This window comes from Leucopleurus acutus, assembly GCF_964270905.1.
Source record: "Leucopleurus acutus genome assembly, chromosome: 17".
NCBI classification, from domain to species: Eukaryota; Metazoa; Chordata; class Mammalia; order Artiodactyla; family Delphinidae; genus Leucopleurus; species Leucopleurus acutus.
Window position 1 is genome coordinate 12,460,466 of NC_139159.1, and position 27,887 is coordinate 12,488,352.

The following is a 27,887-nucleotide window of genomic DNA, read 5'->3' on the forward strand; positions in this document are numbered from 1 at the left end:
GGGTTTTCTATTCTGTGAACTGACTGTTGATACCTTTGCCCATTTGTTTATTGGATTCCCTATTTTTAAACTTAATTTGCTTATTCCTTTTATAATAATGATTATTAATGGATTTTGTTTGACTTTCTTACTGTAAATGCTGCTATAGTTACTTTTATTTTCATGTTAAAAGGGAGAAAAGCTGTAGAAATGCAAAGTCATAATAAAGTTAATTTTTGTTTTTAGTCCAGATGTCAGAGCATTCCTTCAAATGGACAGTCCAAAACATCAGTCAGATCCATCTGAAGATGAGGATGAAAGAAGTACTCAGAAGGTAGTAAGAGGAATTGTATTTTTTAACAGAAAAAAATACCATTCCCCAGAGATGAAATTATTGGCAACTTTAGGACCCAATTTACTTAAAACAAAGTAATTTCATCCATTGTAGATTTTCTACTCTGTAGAGTACATAAAAACAAATGTGTATACCTCTTACTTATCACTATTTCTTATAAAATTGATAAAATGAGTACTTTTTATAATAAAAAGTAATACATGTTAATTAAAGAAAAATTTGAGAATAATTTAGAAGTATGACCCATATTATCAGCAACCAGACCTAGTAATTTTTAACGTTTTAGTGATTTTCTTTCTTATCTTCTCTAATATGTGGAAATTTTTTAAATTACCTAACTTTAATTATATAATATATAAAGTTTTGTGTTCTGCTTTCTTTGCTTTACATCTCACTTTTTGATCATCATATATCTTCATCATGATTATCACCATTGCAACTGTTGTTTTGAATTTTGGCCAGCAGGAAAGGCCTTTTCAACCAGAATATTACATACCTCTTCCTCTGCATTGTCAGGTCTTGAGATGTAGAGCAATCAGTATACATGGGCTGGTTGGTATCAACTAACTTTTATTGCTGTAGTTATATGTACATAATCAATACGTTTTCCGAAAAGAATAAAGAATAGGATATTCTTGTTTTTTTAATTAATTGTGATAAATATCGTAAGCTTGTGCCTTCTTATGAAGATATTTTCAACATTTACTTTAGAAAGTTATGTTAGAAAGGTAAATTACAATAACTTAACTCAGGATTATTATGTAGCAATTAAAAGTATAATTACAAGTATTATATAAATATGATAATACCTTTATAATTTAAAATTGACTAATACTATTGTTAAATATATACATGAAAATCAGAGATGTACGTTTTTGTCTTTATAATGTCTTTTAATTTTGTCATGATTCTGTTTTTGTGATTTAAAAGGTAATGTCATGAGTTGAAACATTACTGTCCCACAGCTAAAAATCTTCATTTGAAAAATAGATGTGACTACTGGAAAGTAGTAGTTTTCTTTCTCTGATGCTCTAAGAGGATTCTCAGTTAAGAGAACAGATTTAACTCTTATGTCTGTGACATGGTTGCTCTTAGGACAATAAAAGGATATTTTAATTTTATATCTGTGCAGTCGATCAAAAGAGAAACCACAAGCTGGGAAAACATGTAACAAAGTATAAGAAGGAATAATGTCTATGTAAAAAAAGCTCATACATATGGATTTTTGAAAAGAATGATATTTAGGACCCTAGTAGATAAAAGGAAAAGGGACATGAAGAAATACTCTTAGTAAACAGATATATGGGAAAATATTCAACCTTGATGCCAGTAGCAAATGAAAGTTTTAAATGAGAGGTTTTTTAATCTGCCAAATTAACAAAAATGTAAAGTAAATAAAATACGCCAGAACTAATAAGGGTAAGGTAAAATGGGCATCCTTGGGCATTACTGGTGTTAAAATTTATGCAACTCTTTTGGAAAGCAATTTGGCAACATGTATCAAGCATGAAAGTAATTCATGTCACTTAGGAGTTGATGCAAATGAAATAACCCTTCACAGAAAAGAACAAAGATGTTCATTTTAGTGTGATTTATAATGAAAAGTTAGAATCAGTTTGAATAGTCATCAGTCAAATAGTGGTTGTCCCTATATATTGTACATTTAAAAAATATTTCTAAAGATGATAATATTTAAAGTTTTGACATACCATTAAATGAAATCAGGGTTTAAAACTTTTTATGCAAACTTACACAGTGTGATCACAGTTTTTCGAAGTTATGCAAAGACTATATGAAAGTACTATAAATATTTGTAAATCGTCTGTTGGTAAGGTTATGGATTTTTAAAAATATCTTAATACTATTCAATAAATATTTTAAAGGGTAAAATTTATGTAACCGTGATTTTCCATGTTTTGTTTGTTAATCACGTAGAGAGTATGTAGGTTTAGATCATGTAAAGAATGTCTTGCCTTGCTGTAGGAGAATGGTTTTTGAAGAAAGAACCAGACTAAGAGAAATTCCTGGGTTCTGGCTCCTCTTCTCCCACTGTTGACTTTCAATCTAAATTTTGTTTCTCGTTTCATCCATAAAATCTGGAACTTAGACTAGGATCTTTTCCTGTTTTAAAATACTGATTAAAAAAAACCTTTTCAAAAAAAAGAAAGAGCTATATTTCATCTTACAGTTATAACTATTTTATTATTTTTTAAATTAAAATTTCTAGGAACTGCATCAGTTTTATTTATTTTTTCTTCCAGTTTTAATGAGATATAATTGACATACATCACTGGTATAAGTTTAGGGTGTACAGATTTATGATCTGACTTACATACATCATGCAGTAATCACCACAGTAAGTTTAGTGAATATCTATTGATATCATCTCATATAGATACAAAATTAAATAGAAAAAAATGTTTTTCCTGTGATGAGAACTCTTAGGATTTATTCTCTTAACAACTTTCATATATAACATACACAGTGTAATTATATCTATCATGTTGTACATTACATCCCTAGTACTTATTTTCTTATAACTGGAAGTTTGTACCATTTGACTGCTTTCATCCAGTTCCTTCACTCCCTGCACCCCAGTTGTAACTTTTTTTTTTTTTTTTGCTGTACACGGGCCTCTCACTGTTGTGGCCTCTCCCGTTGCAGAGCACAGGCTCCGGACGCGCAGGCTCAGCGGCCATGGCTCACGGGCCCAGCCGCTCCACGGCATGTGGGATCTTCCTGGACTGGGGCACGAACCCGTGTCCCCTGCATTGGCAGGCGGACTCTCAACCACTGCGCCACCAGGGAAGCCCCAGTTGTAACTATTTATTAAGGACTTCTGAGTGGATAATCAAATGAATTTAATAGCTGGAAAATACCTTGGAAGGCATCTGGACCTTCTTACTTATAGAGAAAAAAACAGAGGCCAAGAGAAGTCAAGAAACTTATTCTCTTGATAGTGTTCATTCTGTTAAGAAATATACCTCAACTTCAGTTTAGCGATTAGATGTAATCTTTAAAAATAATAGGTAGAGGGGCTTTCCTGGTGGCGCAGGGGTTGAGTCCGCCTGCCGATGAAGGGGACACGGGTTCATGCCCTGGTCCGGGAAGATCGCACATGCTGCGGAGCGGCTGGGCGTGTGAGCTATGGCCGCTGAGCCTGCGCGTCCGGAGCCTGTGCTCCGCAACGGGAGAGGCCACAACAGTGAGAGGCCCGCGGTATAATAATAGGTAGAGTAAAAAGTTATCTAATTACATACCTCAGAAATTTTCATTATTTCAGAAATGTGCTCCATTAGAAAAACTGTTGCCAAGTAATAAAATCTTATTACATTTTAATGTAATGCAGGGGACAGGTTATCCTTGTTATTGTTTAATCCACACTTATTTACTTCACTTTCTTCATCTTATAGAAAAGTTCATTGAATAGAAAAATGATACAGTTCTCTGCACATTCATTAAAAGAATAAGTGTATTGAAATTACAACTTAGTTTGATTACATTATCAGATTGTATAGAATACTATAATATTTAAACATAATCATGATATATATAAGTCAAATCATTATGCTATACATCTTAAACTTATATAGTTCTATATGTCAGTTATATAATATCTCAGAAAAACTGGGGAACAGGGGGAGATTACTTCATGTTAAAACTATGCTACAACAGGACAAATCTCATCTAATGAACCGGAGTGTTTATATATTTTTTTTGTCTTGAGCTAGACTGTTATGATTCCTTTTATTTCTGTCTTTTGTGGATTAAAATTGTATTAAATGAAGATTTTTCATGTAAAGGTGTCAGTAAGAAATATATTTGATTTGTCACTAAAACGTTGGTGCCAGTGTTGTTACTTCATACGAAATATACTTTAGATCTTTTGCCCTTTATTTAAAAAAAAAACTTGTATTCTGGAGATTGTCTATAAGTTACAAATGAATTTAAGTGGGAATATATATGACATATGTCTCTAATAAGAAATTGCTTAGGTAAAATTTGTTGATTCTGATGAACTTAAAGAGCTATTTTTAAAAGCTTACTTCATATCTATAGCTTATATGAAGTATAATTATATAGAGCTCTAGTAAAAGTGTACATATTTGAGACATCTCTGATTTAATTCTCTGAATGTATAAAGAATTTCATAGTGAATTTATGTGCAGAAGAATTCACTTACACTTGGCTTTTGTGAGAAGTGCTCACTGTAGAAGGATCACTAGATTAATCTTTTGGGATTTTGAGTTAAATTTCTAGTTGATTATTAGTGAGCTAGAATTTTAATTAGTTAAATTGCTTTATGGTATACTAGGTGAGTAAAGATTTGCTTCTATGTTAATAACAGGGATTAAATTTACTTTGTTAACTGTTGTAAGGAGAAAAGCCTATCTAAAAATTTGATACTATCACAATGGTGGAATTAGGAAGAAAAGCACTCCTGGTTTTATGTATTTGCTTTAGAAATAAGTTTACTTCCTCTCAAATTAAAACTTTAATCCAGCATTTGCAGTCTTAATCATCATCATACTATCATTTCCTATCTTTAATAATAGCTTATTAAAAATATTTGAAAATTTAAAAACAAAAGCTATTTTTAACCAATTTTTTTTAATGTAAAAAATGATTCCTCGGGCTTCCCTGGTGGTGCGGTGGTTGAGAGTCCGCCTGCCGATGCAGGGGACACGGGTTCGTGCCCCGATCTGGGAGGATCCCACATGCCGTGGAGCGGCTGGGCCCGTGAGCCATGGCCGCTGAGCCTGCGCGTCCGGAGCCTGTGCTCCGCAACGGGAGAGGCCACAGCAGTGAGAGGCCCACGTACCGCAAAAAAAAAAAAAAAAAAAAAAAAAGTAAAAAAAAAAAAAAATGATTCCTCTTCAATTGTGGTTTCAATGCCCAGCTCTTCCAAAGAGCTTTCCTCAGTTTACTTCATTCATTTGCCAACTTTGACTTTGATTTCTGCCTTACATTTTTCCTTACAACTGCTTTTGAAATTTATCATTAAAATGATTATGTTTATATTGATTGTGTATCTTTCCAAAAGTCTGTACATTTATTAAGCATTAGGGCTTTAGGTTTCTTTAATATGACAAATATCTGTGGTATGGTTATGTGTATTTTATTTAAAAAATATCCATTAACCGATAACTTAAGACGCTCCAGTAAGAATGTTAAATTATTATTATTTTTTTTCCATCCCAACAGCTACACTCTACCTCACAGAACATTAACCTGGGACCATCTGGAAATCCTCAGTAGGTTTAATTTGTTTCAAACAATCTCACTGGATTTGAGGAAGATTTTTTGCAAATGTGCAGATGTACATAATTATACCAGTTTAACTGGAAGCCTGTGAAATAGAACTATAGTTACAGTGAATAGAATACTGTCGTACGCTTGCCTAATTTACTGCTCTAGCTTCTCCTTGTTTTAGTAGAGCTCTGAGGAGTTTTTAATCCACAGATTGTTGAATTGGGTTCGGCTGTTTTGCCACTGTTACTTTCCTGGTGTGTGTGTGGGGACCATAAGTCCTGGGAGGTACCTGGGAAAATACTCTGGCAAAAGCATCCGTGGAGGCCAAATTGATATTCTCTTGGTGCTCAGTGTCACAACTCCAACCCTAGTTGTTAGTCAGCTTGTTCCAGAGGAGTCTTGATGGAAATTAGCATATGAAAGGCTATTAAATTTTCTTTATCCAGTTTCTCCTATAGTCCCAGATTTACTTGAGCAGAGGGGAAACATTTTGAGGAGTGACAAATGTGGACTTCATCTTAAGTGTCAACTCCAGCAGTTCACTGGAATACAAAGAAGGAGTCCAAGGCTACTTCTTGGCTCAGTTTGAGGAGTGCCCTGACAGATGAGTGATAACTGCTGTGGGCTGGAAGAGGAATGTATTGTTGCTATCCTTACTTGTAATTATCCTTATAGGCTTATTGGATTAATTCTGAAGTATTCTATCTTTTATCACAGGACACTGTGCTTCCCCTTACCCTTTTGGTCCACTTAGAGAGTGAGTATAGACAGGAGAAATGGTAAAGGAGACTAAGAAAGAATAATTAGTAAGGTAGGAAAACCAGGAATGTGGTGTCACAAAAGCAGGTGAAGAAAGGGAGTAAATAACTCTGTTGATGTTGCTGATGGGGCAGGTAAGATGAAGGTTGAGAATGGACCCCTGATAGGTCATTGGTGACCTCTGTGAGCAGTTTCAGTGGTGCGGTGGGGAGAAGATTGACCGGAAAGGATTCAGGAGAGAAATATAGGAGGGGACATAGGAGGTATAGGAGGTATCGACAGTGATTTTAGACAACTTACTTGATGGGTTTGCTGCAAAGGACAGCAAAGAAACGAGATGGTAACTGGAAGAGGAAATTTGGTTTTGAGCATCTTTTCTATCATTATTGCATTGAGCTTGTCAGGCAGCACAAAATGGAAGTTTGCTTTCAATTAGGGTTCATCACCAACAGTTAACAGTGGGCCTTGGGTATGGCCTCGGTTGGCCTGTTTACTGCTTGAGGGATTTGCATGTTTTTTCACTATATGTTCGTTCAAAAAATTATTTCAGTATTTCAGCATATCATTAAAGAACAGAATAACTAGTCCAAAGAGCAGGTTGTTGAAGAAGAAAAACATCTAAGCTTAGTTAAGTATTTATCTCCCTAATCTTGACCTGTTATTATTTAACCCAGACCTGGTGTTACGCTTATGTTTGAATTGACTATTTCTTGCAGTAATGAATTGAAGGACGTTTAAAATCTAAATGGAGTCATTTCACTCTCCCTAGTACAACTTAGGAATTCATACCACGTTAAAGAAAACAGCTCTTGTGGCTACTTAAGTTCATCTTTCTGCAGCCACGTGCTTTTGCCTGTATACAGCCAATGCTGTTTTTACCTGAGGTGCAAATAAATAACCTTCTGCCTTCTGGACTGCTGGCTTTCCTACATTACCATCTATGAGAATAAGTAGAGAGTTCTTTAATCTTTAACATACAAGTGATATGTATGCAAAACACTGTGATGACTTTTTTCTCCGTCAGAAAATCTTCTTAGTGATTTTACTAGGTATTCCAGCTAGTAACTTCCTTTTCAGAATAATTACCAGACTACTTAGTCCTTGCAATGTGTCACTAATTTATATAGTGACTCAGTTTCCTCATTAAGAGCATTGGTGAGGTTTATGGTTAATAAAAGTGGTTTGCTACCCTGAGTTCAAAACGATAGAGAAATGATAGATAGACAGATAGATAGATAGAAAGAAAGAAAGATCTTTTTCTCCCAAAGAGACTATTATTGAAGTCCTTCTTAAGCCAAACTTAACAAGGCTTAAATAAAATTATAAAATGTCTTATCTAATCAGAAAGTAGATATTATTACTGTTCATTATTACCTATTTTATATTAAAGATGAGATACTACCACTGTGAAAGCTGGAGTTATCATGCTGAAGTGTACCCAAGATTTGCCTATTAAAGAGTGAGGCGCTAAAAAATGTTGAAAAGTTAACATCTTTCCATTTCTAGGAGGCTAATTCTTGTCATTGTTCATTTATTTCAGTGCTAAACCAACAGACTTTGATTTCTTAAAAGTTATTGGAAAAGGCAGCTTTGGCAAGGTAAGAGTGTTTTTATTTTTTCATTCAGTAAGTAAGTACTTAAGGAATGTATGCTTTATACATGCAAGACCACGGGGCTTGTTGGTATGCAGGCTATGGAATTAAGATGCTTTCTCTACCTTCAGAGTACTGACAGAATAATTCAGGATACTAAGCATCTACTCAAATTCTAACCCAAAATTTATTTGTTGAATAAGTATTTTGTTGAGCTCCTATGTGGCAAGCACTGTTCTGGGGCCTAGTTAGATAGTACTGAACAAAAATAACATGGTTAATACCTTTGTGATGCTCACAACCTAGTGGGGGAAATAGTCAATTAAAAGTTATGCAGTCAAGTAAATAATTACACGTAGCAATGGAGCTACGAAGGAAATGAAGACTAGAGTCAAGAGACAGAGGAAAATAGTCAGTGGGAGGAAAATCCCTATTTAGATGAATTGGTCAAGGATGGCTTCTTTGAAGAGGTGCTATTTAAGTTGAGGCCGGAAAGACAACAGTGAGCAGCTGTGTAAATAGCAGTTGGAGAAGGAAAGGGAGGTTTGAGGACGCTGTCTCCCTTCATGCAGTGAATGTCAGATGAAGCACGTAGCTTGACAGTGTGACCGTACCAAGCAAGAAGAATCCCTAAGGGCAGAGGCATCATAGATGGAGTTGTCAGAATCATCAAATATATTTAAGTTCTTTTTTGCATTATACTTCAATCTGTAGTAAAAATAAATATGTACGTGTTTAATTATAGTGTGCTGTATTCATAGCTTTCAGTATATCTAGATGTAGTTTTTTTTTTCTGAGTTCCCTAGAGACCAGAAACTGCGACCATGAAATTACACCCATGTGTGTTCATTAATTCAGCAAATGTATATTTGCCACCTGCTACATGCTGGGCATTGTGCTAATAATATAAGCAATAGAAAGTTCGAAATAGATCTTGCTCTCAAAATGCTCACAGTCTGTTGGAATGTTAGAGATAGTCTGTTGTTAAAAACAAAAAGCATTAATCTTTTGGAAACTTCATGTTTAGATCTAGAGTCTACTAGAAATTGGTTCTTGCTTATAATGTGAGGTGTAGGGTCGAGTTCATTTTTTTCCCTATGGATGTTCAACTGATCCCGCGCAGTTTATTGAAAAGGCTGTTCTTTCCCTACTGCTCTGCATGGTAAACTTCATCATATATCCAGTGTCTATATGCGTGGATCTGTTTCTAGATTTTGTTTTATATTTCTGTTTCTAGATTTTATATTTTGTTTCATTAATCTATTTGTGTATCCTTGCATGAGTACCACATTGTCTTGAAAATGTAGCTTGATTTCCAACAGAACAAGTCTTCCCCTCCTTGGTCCTCTTCAAGAGACTATTCTTAGCTCTTTGCATATCAATATTAAATTTTAGAATTAGCATGGCAAGTTTCATAAGATTCTGTTGGATTTTGATTGGGATCGCATTGAATCTTTAGATCAATTTGCAGAGAATTGTCATCTTAACAATATCAAGTCTTCCAGTCTGTGACCATGGCATATCCCTTTGTTAATTTAATTCATCTTTAACTTTTCTCAATAATGTTTTATACTGTTCTTTGTAGAGTTTTGACACATCTTTAATTCGATTTGTTCCTGTGTGTTTCATTTTTTATGCTGTGAAAACTGGTGTTAAATACTGAAGCTGAATATATGCATTACCTGTGACACATTGGTTCTCCTCCAAGCTATGTAGCCACCAGTAATTCAAGCACATATGTGCTAGGAAAGGCGTGTGCCAGAATGTTCGTAAGCATCGTTGTTCATAATCTAAATGTCAGTGAGAGAGTGGATAAATTGTGTGTGGTATGTCTGTGGAATGCAGTACTCTGCACAGTGATGAAAATATGAAGACTGTGCTGCATGCCACACGTGAACGCACATTACATAATTTAGAGTGAAAAAAATCAAGCAGAGACCACTTTGTCTATGTGATTCTAATTACATAAAATTCAAAAACAGGCAAAACCTAACCTGTGTTATTGCAAATGGAAATAGTGGTTACCTTTGAGGAAGAACAGGGATGGATAGTTTCTGGAATGGGGCAAATGGGAGGCTTCAGGCTACTGACAGTGTTTGGTTTTGTTTTAACCTGGAAGTGGTTACATAATGTGTCCATTTTGGAATAATTTATCGAGCTGTAATGTTTACGAGTTTTTCTATATACGTGTTTAATAAAAATTTTAAATCTTGCAAAATGGTTGGAAACCAACAAAGTACGATAAAACAAAGAAAAGCAGAATACAGAAAAGAAGGAAAAGCAAGGAGAACTACAGATTCACAATGTATTTGAAAAATAGAAAAATATACATGATAAAGTAAAATAAATAATGGAAATCTCATATTTATTCTAAGCTTTTCTACAAAGGGTGGTCTTGGTTCCACTTTCCATTTGCCCATCTGTTTCTTAACCACCTATTTTCCACATCTACCAATCTGCTGAAAAAATGTCTACCCTTCAGTGTACCTCCTAATGGCCACATTCTTTGAATTATTTTCTTAGAATATACTTAAAGATGAACCAATCAAAGTAGAGAAGTGAAGTTCAGGGGGTTGGGGACCTGTCGAGAAAAGAAAAAATGTAAGAAGGAAGGAACATTCAACAGAGTCAAATATTGTAAAAAACAAAAGCTTGAGAAATGAGAAAGATGCCAGCAATTGAACTCAGGACATTTTCACCCTGAAGATGTTTTGACTCCTTTTTTATGAATAACAAACATTTTAATTGATAGACTTTATTTTTTAGAACCTTTTTAGATTTACAAAAAAAAAAAATAGAGTAAAGAGAAAGTTCAGAGAATTTCCAAGCCATCAGTTTGCTCTATTTAGTAACACGTTAGTATGGTACATTTGTTCCAGCCAGTGAGCCAATATTGATCCATTATTATGAACTAAAGCCCATCATTTATGCAGATTTCCTTGGTTTTTACCTAATGTCCTTTTTTTGGTCCCATTCAGGACACCACATTACATTTAGTTGTCATGTCTCCTTAGGCTCCTCTTGGCTATGACAATTTCTCAGACTTTGCTTGTTTTTGAGGGCCTTGATGGTTTTGAGAAGCACTGGTTATGTATATTGTGTATCTCTTTTGGAATTTGCCTGGTGTTTTTCTCATGATTAGACTGTGGTTACAGGTTTTAGTGAGGAAGACCACAGATGTACTCAAAAGTAATGCCCAGCATTGTCACTAGTGGCAGATCATCTCAAAACGTTTTAGAATATATCATCTAATAGTTACACAACTTGTAGGGTGTCTTGAATCCCTTAAAATTTGTTTGTAAACCTTTGAGTATGTCTGCCTTTTTTTCTGGGGCCAGATCTTCTAAGTTTCTTCAGATCCATGAAGTGTCTGCATGCACCCCAGCCCATTATAGAATCTCAGCTATACATGGTGCTTCTTGCTCTGAGTGCTTCTAAATTTGAAACCTGTAAGAGAAACCCAAATGTTAAAACAAAAATACATTTTGATCACCTAGAAACCATTTTCCTCTCCTTTTTTTATGTAGACATGAAATTTATAGCCTCAGTATTTTCTAAAGACACTCTTCAGGACTCAGGGCTAGCATGCATGCGCGCACACGTGCGTGCACACACACACACACACACACACACACAGTTCTCAAGCAGTATAGATTTTGACACTTAAATTTAGTAAAAACCTCAAACATTAGCACATTAAGTGACAAAGAAATGATGCCTGGCCATTTAAATTATCAACACTTTTTGGTTTTATTAAAATATCTAAGGAAAAGTGGAATTGGAGAAATAAATTCAGTAATTTTCAATTTTCAAAATAAAAACACCACATTATCTAGGTCCTTTGTGGACTTTATTTTTTTTAAATTTAAGTATTGACTTATTGATAAGTGAATTGTTCCTATCAAAACATTGAAATTTCTAATAGTAGGTACAATCTTTAACTATAACAGGTTCTTCTTGCAAAACGGAAACTGGATGGAAAATTTTATGCTGTCAAAGTGTTACAGAAAAAGATAGTTCTCAACAGAAAAGAGGTAAAATAAAATAGCTTTGTTTCTCCTAAACCTGTTTTCTCAGTTAACAGAATTGTTTTCTGGTGTCTAATACAAGCTGATTTTTTACCTTTTTTTTTTTTTAACAGCAAAAACACATTATGGCTGAACGTAATGTGCTCTTGAAAAATGTGAAACATCCATTTTTGGTTGGATTACATTATTCTTTCCAAACAACTGAAAAGCTTTATTTTGTTCTGGATTTTATTAATGGAGGGGAGGTGAGTTTTATAATTAGTTTTCTAGTATTGATAATGTTTAGAAAAAAAATAAGAGTTCAAGTTTCTCTTATCAGTGTTGGAAGCAAAGCCCAGCATAAACAGCTATATGTTGAGTAGCAGCAGTATTTAAAGCACTGGCTAATCAGCACAATGCAGAATGTAGAGAAGTGAGACATAAAGCTCTTTTCCTAAGCAGCTTATGGTGTAGGTGGGAAGGTTCATAAAAGAACCTTGATACGAAGCTACAGACTTCATGGGTAGTTTTGTCGCTGAGCTATATAGCAAGAATATATACTGAAACATTAGAATGAAACTTGATTTGTAATTTTTGGTAATTATCGTTTCAATAGTTGCATATAAATATTACTCTAGCCTGTCATTTTCCAAAATGTGCAAACTATTAATCAGATGAGATGATCCTGTAATAAAGGGTTCTGAGGTGAAGCCAGTTTGGAAAATGTTTCCTGTTATATCCCCTTGGTGATTAACAGTGTGCTTCGTGGTAGTTACAATGTTTCAGCATGTTAAAGACTTTGAGAAATTATGCCTGAAAGCCTGGATTTATTTTAAAAAAATTTTTTTACCACACAGTCCCGTTTTTTGTTTGAACCAAGTCTATTAACAGTATTCCCCAAAACTCTGAATCAGAGGGATATTGAAATACATTTTGGGAAATGCTGCTGTTAAGATAATAATTCCAGTAGTAGTTAACATGTATTGAGCATCCTTATGTGCCCAGCACTCTGGCTCTTTATACATATTATTTTATCTTCATAGCAGTTGTGTTGCATAAGACAAAGAAACTGAGGTACAGAGAAGCTAAGTAACTTGATCAAGCCATGTGGGTTAGTAAGTATGGAGCCAGGAATTGAGCTCAAGTCTGATTCCAGGATCGAGGCAGCTGACCACCCCCTGTTCCTCTGCTTCTTAATCCTCATACTTTTCTAATTCGTTTGATCTCTGACCTGTAAATGTCTCTAAAAATTATTTTAACTGGTAAATGTTATTATATCTTTACAAAAGGATCTTCCATCCCTTAATCCCAGAGCAAAGGGAGAAGAGAAGTGTATTTCAACCTTACTATAGTGCACTTATCTGTAGAATAAAGGAACTACACAGAAGACCGATTTCTATTCTGCAAACCTGAAAGATCAGACATACCTAGATCATTTTGGGGATGGTCATAAAAAGAATCATTATTCAACCTCTTACATCTATGGTAAATATGCCTTAAGACTCCTCAGAAGCGGGATTATGAATCCCCCATGCACCCTGATTCAGGAATGTGGATGACCCCACATCGTTCCCACCTTGAAGGTGTGGTTTTATTTGTATGTGGTGAGTGCTAACATATAACAAGAATTTATTGAGGGCCTGGCACTTGGTAATTATTTTACATGTGTTATATCAGTTTATCATCACAACTCTTTGAGATAAACACTCTTATACTCATTTTATAGGTAAGGAAATTAAGGCTCAGAGAGGTGAAGTAACTTTCTCAGTATCACCGTGCTCTAGTACTTGTCAGGCCCCGGATTTAACCTGGACATCCCAACTGCAAAGCCCATTCTTAAGTACCACCTATGTCTTTGAAATATCGTGCAGAAATCTAACTGCAGGTGGGATACTGGCTGCACGTTTCCTGCTTGTCTGTGGTTTGTTAATGCTGTTTTAGGACTTCGCTTCTGAGCCCTTATTACACAGTGACTACTCCTAAACTGGATGGCAAAGGTGGAAGGAAGTAGGCTTGTCTTCTAAAAGATAGAGTTGACTAAGATAATGGGGGAAGAAAAGAGAATGTTAAGGTGCAGGGGTTGAATGGGGCAACAGGTAGAAGAGGAATAAGGATGAGAAAGGACAGAGGCAAGAGGAGTGTGATTTCATTATGTATTTCCTATTGTTACTGTTATTTGCCCCCCAATGTTCATATTTGCATTTTAACCTTGATATGTGATATTTATTTTTGTATACTACTTCAGATCTGTTTTGGAGTCAGGTAGAGTATAAACAAATAAGTTTTATGATACTGGGCATGTAAACAAGCCTTTCTGAGTCTCAGCTTCCTCATCAATTCCTACTTCAAAATCGGTGGGTGGATTGAATAATACAAGCATATAGTCTTTAGCATAGTACCTTTGATTTAGTAAGCAGTGGTTGTTAGCTGTTATTAGTGAATGATCAGATTTTCATTTGGGGTAATTTTCATCAGTAGTAGTGTATTAGACAGATGTGATCAGAAGGTCAATAAATAAAGTATTACAGTAGAGTAAGCTGCAGCTAATAAAAGCAGTGGTAATGGTTAAAAGGGGGGAGTGTCCCATAAATAAATAAGAGATAAAAACAGAAGAATTTATTCATTTTTTGGATATAGGGACTAAGGGAAAAGGAGCAGTAGAGGTGAATCCCAGGTCAGCCCCATTTATCTACTCTGTCAGGATCTATTGTAACTGATCTTCACCATCACCTTTCAGAAGAGGCTAAGAAAAAATTGGGGACAATCTTTGAAAATCAAAGAAGTTAAATGAATTACACACAAAAAGGTTTGAACCCAAGGCTGATCAGCTAGCTTTTCAGTTTGAAAATCTATTTCCACTTTACCTTGCTGCCTCCCATGGTTTAGAGGGCTGGGTAGAAAGTGATATTAAATGAGACAATACAGCAGTGGCAGTAAGTCTGTAAGAGAAGACCAGGGGCTCTGGGTTAGACAAATTGAATTTGTTGGCTTGTTAAATATTCAAGAAAGAGCAGCAGGCAGCAGATTTCTGCAGTAGAAGCTCCAAGCAGAGGGCTGTCCACACGAGAGACATCAACATAGAGTGGTGGTTAAAATCATTGGAATGGATTAAGTTGCCTGGGAAAGTATCCAGAGAAGGAATAACAGTGGAGAAACCTAGGACAGACAATTTGTCAATCCCTGCAGCATAAGGGCCCAGAAAGGAGCGGAGATGGAACTGTCCAAGGTAGAAGAAAGCCCCCAACGAGAGATTGTTGTTTTAGAAGCCCAAAGACTTAGAGTAAGAACCTAGAGCAAACTTTGCCTAGGCAGGTAACCTGATGACTAGAGAACAGGTTGTGAAAAATACATTGAAAATTAAGGAGGAAGTGTAAGAAATGAACTGGAGAGTCCAGCTGCCAATGATCTCCAGCCAGTTGCTACCATATTGAATTTAGGCTTAATGGTGCAGAGCTCCCCCCACCCTTTTTTTTTCCCCAGAAGAAACCAAAACTATGAATTTTAACCAAAAAAAAAAAATTTCCCAGTTTTTAAATGTTACCAATTATTTTAGATTTTTCTGAAAACATTCTTTGGTTCAAACAAATTATATCTGTGGGTTAGATTTGATCTTCCAGCCACTAGTTTACAATCTCTAAATAGTGTTTGGTTTTTTCAAATGAAAGAACAGTCAAAAAAGGCCCAGTAAGATAATTACATGGCAGTATCAAAATCATTGGTCTCCATTAATAATTTTTTCCAGGGAGGTTGCCTGGAGTGGTATGAGGATACTGCCACACTGAGGATTGAGGGGTACATGGGAGATGAGCAGGCAGTAAGCACAGATAGGGAAAGATTTGTGGTTGAAGAGAGCATGATTGCCAGGTGGAGGGGATACATAGGCAAGGGGGAGTCACGGTTCTGTGCTTTGGTGCATTTTTATCTCACGTTCAAAGTAACAAAAATAAATCCTGTTTTTGTATTTTTAGAATATATTTGTTTCACTTTACGTGTGAATGATCTTAATATTCTTTTTTTTTTTTTCCAATTTTACAGCTGTTTTTTCACTTACAAAGAGAACGGTCCTTTCCTGAACACAGAGCTAGGTTTTATGCTGCTGAAATTGCCAGTGCATTGGGTTATTTGCACTCCATCAAAATAGTGTACAGGTAAATTTTTAAAATTTCACTTCTAAAATGTCTTTTTATTATTTTATTTCAGTTCATATTCAGGTTTCCTTTTCTTTCCTTTTAATTCGATAGAGACTTGAAACCAGAAAATATTCTTTTGGATTCAGTAGTAAGTATTGTCTTTTAAAAATCTACTAGTGCATGATTTTTTTTTTCAACATCTTTATTGGAGTATAATTGCTCTACAATGGTGCGTTAGCTTCTGCTGTATAACAAAATAAATCAGCTATACATATACACATATCCCCATATCCCCTCTGTCTTGCGTCTTCCTCCCACCCTCCCTATCCTACCCCTCTAGGTGGTCACAAAGCACCAAGCTGATCTCCCTGTGCTATTCAGCTGCTTCCCACTAGCCATCTGTTCTACATTTGGTAGTGTGTATATGTGCATGACACTCTCTCACTTTGTCCCAGCTTACCCTTCCACCTCCCCGTGTCCTCAAGTCTGGTGTCTACATCTGCGTCTTTATTCCTGTCCTGCCCCTAGGTTCTTCAGAACCTTTGTTTTGTTTTGTTTTGTTTTTTAGATTCCATATATATGTGTTAGCATATGGTATTTGTTTTTCTCTTTCGGACTTACTTCACTCTATGACAGACTCTAGGTCCATCCACCTCACTACAAATAACTGAATTTCATTTCTTTTTATGGCTGATTAATATTCCATTGTATATATGTGCCACATCTTCTTTATCCATTCATCTGTCAAGGACACTTAGGTTGCTTCCATGTCCTAGCTATTGTAAATAGTGCTGCAGTGAACATTGTGGTACATGACTCTTTATGAATTATGGTTTTCTCAGGGTATATGCCCAGGAGTGGGATTGCTGGGTCGTATGGTAGTTCTATTTTTAGTTTTTTAAGGAACCTCCATACTGTTCTCCATAGTGGCTGTATCAATTTACCTTCCCAACAACAGTGCAAGAGAGTTACCTTTTCTCCACACCCTCTCCAGCATTTATTGTTTGTAGGCTTTTTGGTGATGGCTGTTCTGACCAGTGTGAGGTGATACCTCATTGTAGTTTTTGATTTGCATTTCTCTAATGATTGGTGACGTTGAGCATCCTTTCATGTGTCTGTTGGCAATCTGTATATCTTCTTTGGAGAAACGTCTATTTAGGTCTTCTGCCCATTTTTGGATTGGGTTGTTTGTTTTTTTGACATTGAGCTGCATGAGGTGCTTGTATATTTTGGAGGTTAATCCTTTATCAGTTGCTTCGTTTGCAAATATTTTCTCCCATTCTAGGGTTGTCTTTTCGTTTTGTTTATGGTTTCATTTGCTGTGCAAAAGGTTTTAAGTTTCATTACGTTCCATTTACTAGTTATGATTTTTGTTGTTGTTATGCTTAGTGGCATAGAGTCCACCTCAAAGGTTCCACACTGCACGATTCCATTAGATAACATTCTCGAAATGTCAAAACTATGGAGATGGAGAACAGATTAGTGGTTGCAAGGGGACACGGACTGAGGGAATAGGGGAGTTCAAAGATAAAGGAGTAGCATGAGAGAGAGTTCCTTTGTTCCTTTGGGATGATGGACGTTCTCTGTCTGATCGTGGTGGTAGTTACACGAATCTATACGTCTCTATTGCATAGGGCTACACATACACACACACAAATGCGTGCATGTAAAATAGCAAAAACTGAATAAAGTTGGCAGTCTAGTTATCAGTATTATACCAAAGTCAGTTTCCTGATTTTGACACTACTACAGTTATATAAGACGTCAGCATTGGGGGAAGATGGGGGAAGGGGACATGGAACTCTGTACTGTTTTTGCAATTTCCTTTTAATCTATGATTATTTCAAAATCCAATGGTTTTAATAAGTGTCAATTTATGTCCATGCATTCTTTTATCTTACTGCCCCTGTATTTGTCAGGGACATGTTGTCTTAACAGATTTTGGGCTTTGTAAAGAAGGAATTGCTATTTCTGACACCACAACAACATTTTGTGGGACACCAGAGGTAAGAAATATGTCTCATTCATGTACTCATGTATAAAATGCTAAAATGAATCACAAATTGTATGTATAGAATTTGAATATATAAAATTTATATAAAATTTGAAATCAGAAAAGTAGAGTAAAAATATTTTCAGCTTCCAGCCAGCTGGAAATATCTGATAATCATCCCTTCTGAACATTTAAAGTTTATTGATAGTTGATAGTTTTTTAACTGTGATTTTGAGATACCACAGATAACCCAACAAAGATGAATTATGCTTACTTGTTTTTAATGTTAAAAGTTTACCTTAGATTTCTTCAAACATTTGGTTACATTTCTAATTCTTAAAACAACAAAAAAATCATGAATCAGTGATGAAAATGTCCAAAAATTAATTGAGGTAATGTTGGGACAACTCTGTGAATATATTAACAGCCATTGAATTGTATACTTTAAGTGGGTGAATGGCATGGTATGTGAATATCGTAATAAAGCTGTTTTTTAAAAGAAATAAGCTAAAGCAAATATGGCAAAATGTTAACATTGCCTATATTTGGGTGGCAGCACTATTGGTTTCTGTTATATTTTTATTCTTTTTGTATGGTTAAAATATTTTATGATAAAAATTGTTTAATGGAAGAAAATAAAGCAGTGGATATGGGGGAAAAATTACAAATCAGAATTTATTAACCAGAACATCCTATTCTCTAATCATTTTAACTAGCAGAAAATGTATCTTTCTATTTGAGACAGTAATAATAATCCTTAAAATTTATGTGAAAGCCTTGTTATTCTAACTTCACACATACATACGTTTAAAGTGTTCTAATTTTAAAATATTAATTGTGATCTTAATTGCAATTAATTAAGAGTAATTAAGATTGTGGAGTAATTGCAAATATGTTAAAAATGTGTGATAAAATAGCTCACATCAGATTTCTAATCAAGATGAGAAACTTAAAGTATCTATAAGTACAACTATTTACTTTGAAATGTATTTTTTCTTCCTTTTTCTCGCTAATCTAACCCTGGCTTTTGTATATATTTGTAATAATTCTATTTTGGTTTATGTATGAAGAAATATTTTTCATGGATGTATATTCATTTAATAGTTAACAAAATCTTTAAGTCCTGTAATTTTTAGAAGGGAAATAGAAGTTTTTTTGGTCATCTAAACCTAAATATGATCAGAAATTATTAAACCCTTTTTATATATGTTGCCATTTCTTTGGATCACATAAAAAAGCTTAAGAATGTATTTCCTTGTATATATTTCATGTGGGAAGAGGAAATATGTATTTTGGAATCTAAAATTCAAATTCACCATTTATATGTGTGAACTTATAATGTTTAAATTTTTTACAATTTGAAATGTAAATAGCCATATAATAACTTAAGCAACTTTTCTAAATAACATGTTAAAGAATTGCTATTGTAATTCTTAAATGCAATTTATTCTTTTTTCTTTCAATAAAAAGAAAAAAATGAATTGTAATTGCCACACTAAAAATTCTTTCTTCAGGAGAATCAATTATGAATAATGGCCATAAGAATTTCTAAAATTAATTTTGAGAAAGACTCCCCCCGCTCCCCTGCCAAAAAAATACCTACGTTACCTACTTAGTATTACAGTTTGTACATTTGTTGGCCTCTATTTGTCTTAACTACATCACAGTTTCTGGGGAGAAATGCTTGAATATGTGTATTTTGAAAATTACCCCAGTTGATTCTGAAGACTAGTGCCACCCAAGAACCCCTCGTATAGAATATACCCAACCCACTGAAAATCTAGATAACGTGTTTAATTTAGTGTGATATTACACCTAAAATTTATTAAATTTCTCAATTATTCCTAGATTTTGTCTTCAACTATTTATTGAGTTGCTCTAATATTTAATCTTTTTTATAGTACCTAGCACCTGAAGTAATCAGAAAACAGCCCTATGACAATACTGTAGATTGGTGGTGCCTTGGTGCTGTTCTGTATGAAATGCTGTATGGATTGGTATGTATTTCTCCTCTGTCATTATGATTCTACTATGTTAAAAGTGATTTCAGTTTTCTCTTTCTTTCAGTAATCTCGTGGACACTTAGATAACACTAACAGAACAGTAGTAACCTGGTTAAATGAATCCAAAATCACATTAGGGATATGCACAAAAAAGAAAAACTTTTCATTTTCTTACTAATTTTTTATAAGTGTTTCTCTATCATACTAATCACTACTTCAAATGTTCTCTTCCCACTACATTTTTAAGAAATAGACACCAAGTTGTAACATTAAAATTACCCACTTTCAGTTTGCTCCAGTCATTCTGCCTAATTTCAAAAAGATGAAAAGAAAAAGATTTTATTTCTCAGAAGATAATAATACCTTTTGGTTTTGCCTCGTATTTTGTTTTTATAGGATTTAATAAGTATACTGGTGCTCTGCTTTTTTTTATTACTGGGAACCCTTTATTCCCTTTATCATAAACATCATGTCGTAAATATTTCATTGGAGAAAAGTGATGTGTGCTGTGTAATCAGTTTCCCCAGTTTTTATTAATTAAAGACACAGTTAGCCAGAGCTTCTGATTAACGAGTCAAATTGTTTTACTACATTGAGTTAATATCATTCCAACCAAAAGCAAACAATTTTAGGCACTTTAATTAGCTTACATATCCTTGCAGAAATAATGTATGTTTTTCTTTAGGCTTTTTTAAACATTCAGAATAGTTTTTAGGTTCCCTTTGTGGGCCCGTGAGTGGCCAGCAGCCTCAGGGCGGTGACCAGGCTCTCATCGCCCACACTGCTGCTCCCACTAAGCTAAATCTGCCGTCTGCTGAGACTTGAGCTGGTCTTGGCTTTTTTGTTTTGCTCTGTATGTGTATATGTGTGTGTGTTTCCCCTGAAAATGGGGGTGATCTCAGTGAAATTCAGTCCCTGAGGTTTGTTTTAGAGCATCTTTTGTCTCATGTTGCTAACTTTGAATGATAGATTCCTAATGACAGCCAATGCTGTCTCTTCTTTGCCCTTGACCATGATCTGCTTGTTAAAAGATCTAGTTTTCTGTTTATGCTGGTGACTTAGAAGACCTGATAACCACTTTATACCTTACTTTCTTTAAGTGTTGGGTATTCGTCAGCCTGATATTTCCAAATCCTTTGTATTTCTTCAGAGGACTTTGAAAGTATAAAATATTATCATTGCATACAGAATGTAATTGATTCAAAAGGGAACATTTGAAACACACACTTCATTAATGAGACTTATATTAACAATTTAAAAATAAAATTAGATGTTAAAAAATGAAGTTTTTCTTTCCTATACAAAAGAAAAAAATAACAAGCTTGTAACTCCCTTAACTTTAAAAATTATTTTTACTTTAAACTTGTAACTCAAAAATTAACTGGCTAATTCTCATGTTGGAGCTGTACCTCAGGTCTTCAAGCTGTGAGAGTAAAATTTTAATTCTGCAGGACACTGTCACTGCCACAGGTTAGGTCTCCATCTCCACTAGAAATCTTTTTAAATTAGTTTATTCCCAGGTCTCAAGAAGTTATTTGTTTGATCTGTGTTGAATCTCTATTTCCAGTAATTCTATCATTATGCCTAATGATGAGGTTGGTAGTGGTTTTCTTTAAAGCAGATCCTATTGCAACTTATATACAATTTACACCTCTCTGCAGGAGTTATTGAACAAACTGACCCTAATTCATTTAGTGAACATGTATTAAGCTCTATAGCATGCTGGGTTTTAAAATCTCTTCACATGGAAAGCCACACTGTAGATTTTCATACACCCAAAGAGGCCTGTGCTTTTCTGTACTTGTGCAGCCAGACTGCTCTTTGTACATCAAGGCCAAATCTAACTATTTTAACCCCATCTGTGCATAATTCAATTAGTACTAACTTTCTCCTCTCCCCCCCGACCCCCAGCCTCCTTTTTATTGCCGAGATGTTGCTGAAATGTATGACAATATTCTTCACAAGCCCCTAAGTTTGAGGCCAGGAGTGAGCCTTACAGCCTGGTCAATTCTGGAAGAACTCCTAGAAAAAGACAGGCAAAACCGACTCGGTGCCAAAGAAGACTTCGTATGTACATCTTTCCCAGTATCGTCTTTATTAAGCTTATTTATAATTTGAAGATAAATCCTTATTTTATGTGGTATTTAATGGGATGAATGCAGCTCTTAAAGAATAGCACCATGAAAAAGAAGCATGCTTGTTCCAACAATTTTCACCAGTGTTTATATAGAACTGTACAGTGTTTAAAGCTCCTGTACAAGCATTTTTTTCATTTGATCTTCATAACAATTTGATCCTGTCCTTTTCATCCCCCATATCCAGCTTTCATACCCTATTATTTATTAGAATTTCCTACCCCCTTCTAAAAAAAATGTGTGGCATGCATTTTTTGATTGCCTAAACTTTTAGATCATTTTGTTTAACAAGAATGTAAGTGCCTTCTGACTGCATGAGGTAATACCTTTTGCTTGAACTGTCATTAAATCACTTTTTCTCCTGAGAATTTAAATGTGACACCTCCTTGAAATAATTATGGGATCTGCAGGTTTGCTTTTTTTTTTTCCTTCAAATCAGGGTAATTTAATTGCTAGTGCAGTTACCAGTGTTATGTTAGTGAATTCATGAACTACTGAGGAACATGAACTTTGAAATTTTAATGAAAATTCATTAAAATTTCTCAGGAATTTTTGGGGGCTCTTTACCAGTCTTGAACTTGAGCTGTGAATGATAAACTCGTCTGCTGCTGCTTTTCCCCTCCTGCACTCCCCAGTGCAGCAGGTAGCTCTGTCCAGTTTTCTCTCTAGCTTGGACTCCAGAGTCCATTTTTTCAGGGCAATCTTGCCAATGCTCCATACCTCCTTGTCTCTTGGTCCTTTTGTTGAATTCACTGGCAGAAATTGCAACCCTAGATGAATCCAGCTGTCACCCTTGGGCTGCTGAACAGTGCTGATGAGAGTTGCACAACTGGGAATATTGGAAGTGCTGTGAAGTCTAGTCATTAGTCTCCTCAGTGCTTCTCCAGTTTATGCTCCTACTCTGTGTATTAACTATTTTAGACCTTCTCTCCAAATTTCCAGATTCCTTTTCTTCTTCACTTTTACCAGATGTCTTGCCTTCTATTGATATTTTATAGGGAAAATAGAATCAGCAGAGCAGAACTCAGCTTCCTGCTGTCAGATTTGCAGACCTACATGCACCTGCCCCAATTGTTTCCTTCTTCCTAGTATAGTGGAAAAGGTCAGTTTCTGCCTTTCCTGGATCCTGACCCCTTGCAAGGAACCCTTGTGCATGCTTTTTTCTGCACAGATAACTGCTCTCTTTTGTCCTGGATCCTCCAATACTGTCTCTTTCTCCCTTCATAGCCAAGGGAATAGTTTGAAAGTTTTTGACTTGAAAATCAAGTTGGGGCTTCCCTGGTGGCGCAGTGGTTGACAGTCCGCCTGCCGATGCAGGGGACACGGGTTCGTGCCCCGGTCTGGGAAGATCCCACGTGCCGCGGAGCCTGCGCGTCCAGAGCCTGTGCTCCGCAACAGGAGAGGCCACAACAGTGAGAGGCCCGCGTACTGCAAAAAAAAGAAAAAGAAAAAGAAAACCAAGTTGAAAGGTTCTATATTCATTCTCCCTTTTCCAATCTCTTCTCATTTCTCAGTCTACCCCACAACAGCTACTAGGATTGTTGAGTACTTCTGTTCCTCAGATTGCATTCTCAGCAGCATTTCAACTTCCAGCCCTCTCCTGGGCTTCTGCAGGAGCACACACTCCTCTCGTGCTTTCCTCTATATTTCTGAACCCTCCTCCAGAATCTCTTCTGTAAGCTCCTCCTCTTTACCCTGACTTTTAAGTGTTGCAGTTCCTTATGGTTGGCCCCAGACCCTTGTTTCTTCTGTTGCTCTCTCCCTGGACAATCTCAGTTGTCCCTATGGCTTTGGTTGTGTCTTCATCTGACATTTATATCTTCAGTCTAGACCCCTCTCTAGTGAGCTCTAACTCAAAGAGTACCTGCCTGTTCAACACCACCACGTGGATTCTGGAGAGTTCAGCATGTTCATAATTGAACCCTTGCTGTCTTCCTTCTGTGCTCTTCGGGCCAGAAATCTGAGAGTCATTCCTGACTCTTCTCTCTTCCTTTCTTCCGTATTCAACAAACAGCCAGAACCTAGTATATTTGCCTCCTAGATCTTTCCCGTATCCAGACACCTCTCTCTGCTCCCACTGCTACCACTCTTTTCCTCGCATTGTCATCTTCTGTTTGGCCACGATAGAAGGTGTTTTCCTTTTTCTCATCATGACTCCCCAGTCCATTCTCCCATTAGTCAGAGTCATCTTAAAAAGCAAACAAACAAAAAAACCCCCACATTTGTGACATTACCCTTCCTAAAACTCCTTGATGGAGTCCCAAGACCCTAGAATAAAATCCAAAATTCCTAGCATAGACCCAGTGTGATGAGCCCATTTACCTCTTGAGATCCTCTTTGTGTGACAATCCCAATCCTTTCCTATACCGCAGCCATATGGGGCTCTCATTTTCTCGACCAAACTAAGCTCTTTGCCGCCTCAGGCCCTTTGTATTCTGCTTGGAATGTTCTCCCCTCATTCTTTTTTGTCTGCCTACTTCTTACTTATCTTCCAGAACTCTGGTCAGATACCACTTTCTCTGAGAAGCCTTTTTAAACCCATCAAACTAGGTTGGATCCTACTTTTTATACACTCTCATGCCTCCTTGTAGGAAGAAAAGCTAGAATCAATACTGTGCCGACTTTTGACAGTAGCAGCCCAGAGTGGAATCATTTTTGGTAGTAGAGCTTGTCACCTTGATTTACACACCCCTGCCCCACTGTGTAAAAAACTCTCATTTAACATCTTTACCTCCCCTTTCAGTAATAATAATTCTTTGTACCTATGTAGTGCTTTATTCTTTTCCATATTTTCCAATGATTCTTGAAGCAACCTATGAAATATCTAGGGCAGAAATGTTAACCCACTGTACCTGTGAGGAAACAATGACTGTGAAGAGGATGTAACGTAAATCCGTCATTCTGAGTAACTCTCCCATGTCTGCTCTGGGAGTCTTTTCACTACACCATTTGGCCAAATTGAATAAGATAAACATGTACCTAAAAAGAACTTTTTTTTTGCGGTACACGGGCCTCTCACTGTTGTGACCTCTCAGTTGCGGAGCACAGGCTCCGGACGTGCAGGCTAAGCGGCCATGGCTCACGGGCCCAGCCGTTCCGCGGCATGTGGGATCTTCCAGGACCGGGACACGAACCTGTGTCCCCTGCATCGGCAGGTGGACTCTCAACCCCTGTGCCACCAGCGAAGCCCCTAAAAAGAACTTCTGAGGGACAAAGTAGAAATGGTTCGGTTTCATAAAATTCTTCAGTGCATACTTAATGTATTCTTCAGCATTAGTAAAAAATCTGTTTCTTTACTATTCTAGCTTGAAATTCAGAATCATCCTTTTTTTGAATCACTCAGCTGGACTGATCTTGTACAAAAGAAGATTCCACCACCGTTTAATCCTAATGTGGTATGTTTACATCCAAATCTTTCTTTCTAAAATAGTGAAATATAGAACTGTAGCTCATCGTAATTGTAGCAATAGATCTCAAAATCTAACCTGAATCAAATTGAATCAGTACCTAGTACTTATGAAACATGTCACTCAGGATGTCTAGTACAACTGATAACTTCAAGATGACCCATAAGATTATAGTTACATTAGATTGATCAGAATATCTTCCAGAAAAGTAATTGTGAAGTGCTTCTTAAGGGCATGTGTAAGAAAGCCCAACAGGTTTAAAAAAATGCAAATTAAAGTAACTGTGAGGCATCATTTTCATACCTATAAACCAACAGACATTTTAAGTAACACTAACGCACAATTTTTTTCTAGATTGATATAAAAAAGTCAAATAATGTTTCACTTGTTAAATCTGATGGAAACATTTTACTTAAAGGATTAACAGTGTTGAAATGTTTGGAAATAAATATATAATGATAGGGAGATTATTAATAAATCATCAGAAGGCCAATAATGATGTTACTAATGATAGCTTCCTATATGTAGGCGTATATAATTTTTATGCATTACAACATGTAAATTATGCCTCAAATAAGCTACCAAGTTACTGCTATTACTATTCTTATTATACATGTTTTATAAATGAAGAAATGAAAACTCAGAGATGTCACATAGCTGGTTAAAAGTAGCAGACCTGAGATTCAGATCTGTATCTGATCCCAAAGTCATTATTTTTTCTATGCTTTCTTACTCTCTATTTCCTTTTCTTGTTAAGTAAATGATAATAATTATAATAAATATAAAATGAGTAGATGCTTGGAAAATCCTTATAATGTTAAATGAAAACATGGTAATTATCATTTTTGTGACATAAGATTACAGCAGTAAAAGTAACAGATAAGGATGGGAAGAGAATATTAATCAAGACTGATTTGAGATTACACGATCATAGCTGAATTTGTTTTTCTTTTATTTAAAATTTTTTGGTGTTGCTGTGAAGCTCGTGAAACACTTCTTTTTAGAAAATTAGAGCAGGATAAGAAAATCACTTCAGGAAAGTATTATTTAGCGTACTCAGATTTCATTCAAGGTCAGTTTCAGTACATTGCTGATAGCTGGTATTAATTAATAGGTGTGATATTGTACACTATAAATGTAACGATATTTGTAGACTGATTTATTTCATGTAGCTCATCCAGAAGTGTCTGTTTCAGAAGTGACTCCATTGGCAATAATTTCTGTCCTCATTTCTAGAATTCGCAGTAGGAACCCAGGACCTTTAAACATTATTGAATTTTCTCCTTTATATTGAAAGTCTTACTGAGTTTAGTTATCCTCAAATGAACATGTCATCAGGCTCATTAAAGCATTAGGGACCCCTTCTAAGCAACGCTGAAAATGGAAACAGTGTTGACTTCAGAGGAGTCAGGCACCTCCACGTTTGGATCCCTGCTGGTCTACAACTAATTAAACTTTTTAAAGCAAGACCTGCAACGGAGGAGCTGTAAGAGGGAAAAAGTGATAAATTTGACCACATAAAATTTAGAAATGTCTGCATGAAAAAAACACTGCAAAGAAGAAACTGGGAGAAATTTTCCTAACACATAAAGCATTCTTATAAGTCATTGAGAAGAAAGACCACGACCAGTAGAAACATGGACAAAAGACACAAAATATTCAATTACAGAAAAATAAATGCAGATGGTTTTTTAAATATATTAAAAGATGTTCTAACTCACCGACATTTAAGGAATGCAAGATAAAACCCTAACGTGTTGCCATTTCTCGTGTAACAAACAAAGATCAAAAAATTAGCTTCTATGCTGCCCTCAGTACTTGTATCCTTCTACTTAAGCCTGGCAGCTATCCTACGAAATAGTACCGTTATTTTCCACATAATACAGATGAGTTAACTTAGGCACAGAAAGGGTTAAATAACTTGCCGGAAGTTTAAAGTTAAAATTGCAGACCTAGAATTCGAGCTCAGGTGCTTTAAGGAGATACAGTCTTCTCTCACTCTTAACGTAAGTTGTACAGTTTTATCCCTCTCAGTACTGGCCAGGAGCCATCAGGGCGTTCACAGAATGTTTATAAAGTCCAGTGAAGGAACATTTTTCATCATTTATTGAGCACCTTCTGCGTGTCAAATTTTGGGAATTTTATGTATTAACGCATCCAGTCCTCACAGTAAACTTAACAGGTAGATGGCAGTATTCTTATTTTACAGAAGAGTAAACAAGCTCACAGAGATAGGGTAGTTTATATAAAGAATTACAGCTAACAAATTTCACA

At 35.7% G+C, this 27,887-nt stretch overlaps 1 protein-coding gene across 4 annotated transcripts in view; it reads left to right on the plus strand.

The window, feature by feature from the left end:
* Positions 1-27,887, plus strand: part of LOC309974327 (serine/threonine-protein kinase Sgk3) — a 112,795-nt gene that overhangs the window by 81,270 nt on the left and 3,638 nt on the right. For all 4 annotated transcript variants that reach the window (XM_082858937.1, XM_082858940.1, XM_082858938.1 and 1 more), the window contains 11 exons: positions 226-313; positions 5,540-5,589; positions 7,887-7,944; positions 11,889-11,972; positions 12,080-12,211; positions 15,981-16,093; positions 16,187-16,223; positions 17,995-18,081; positions 19,970-20,065; positions 21,983-22,138; positions 25,512-25,601. In XM_082858937.1, coding sequence (XP_082715063.1) covers positions 226-313; positions 5,540-5,589; positions 7,887-7,944; positions 11,889-11,972; positions 12,080-12,211; positions 15,981-16,093; positions 16,187-16,223; positions 17,995-18,081; positions 19,970-20,065; positions 21,983-22,138; positions 25,512-25,601 — 991 coding nt within the window. The remainder of the gene's footprint in view (positions 1-225; positions 314-5,539; positions 5,590-7,886; positions 7,945-11,888; positions 11,973-12,079; positions 12,212-15,980; positions 16,094-16,186; positions 16,224-17,994; positions 18,082-19,969; positions 20,066-21,982; positions 22,139-25,511; positions 25,602-27,887) is intronic.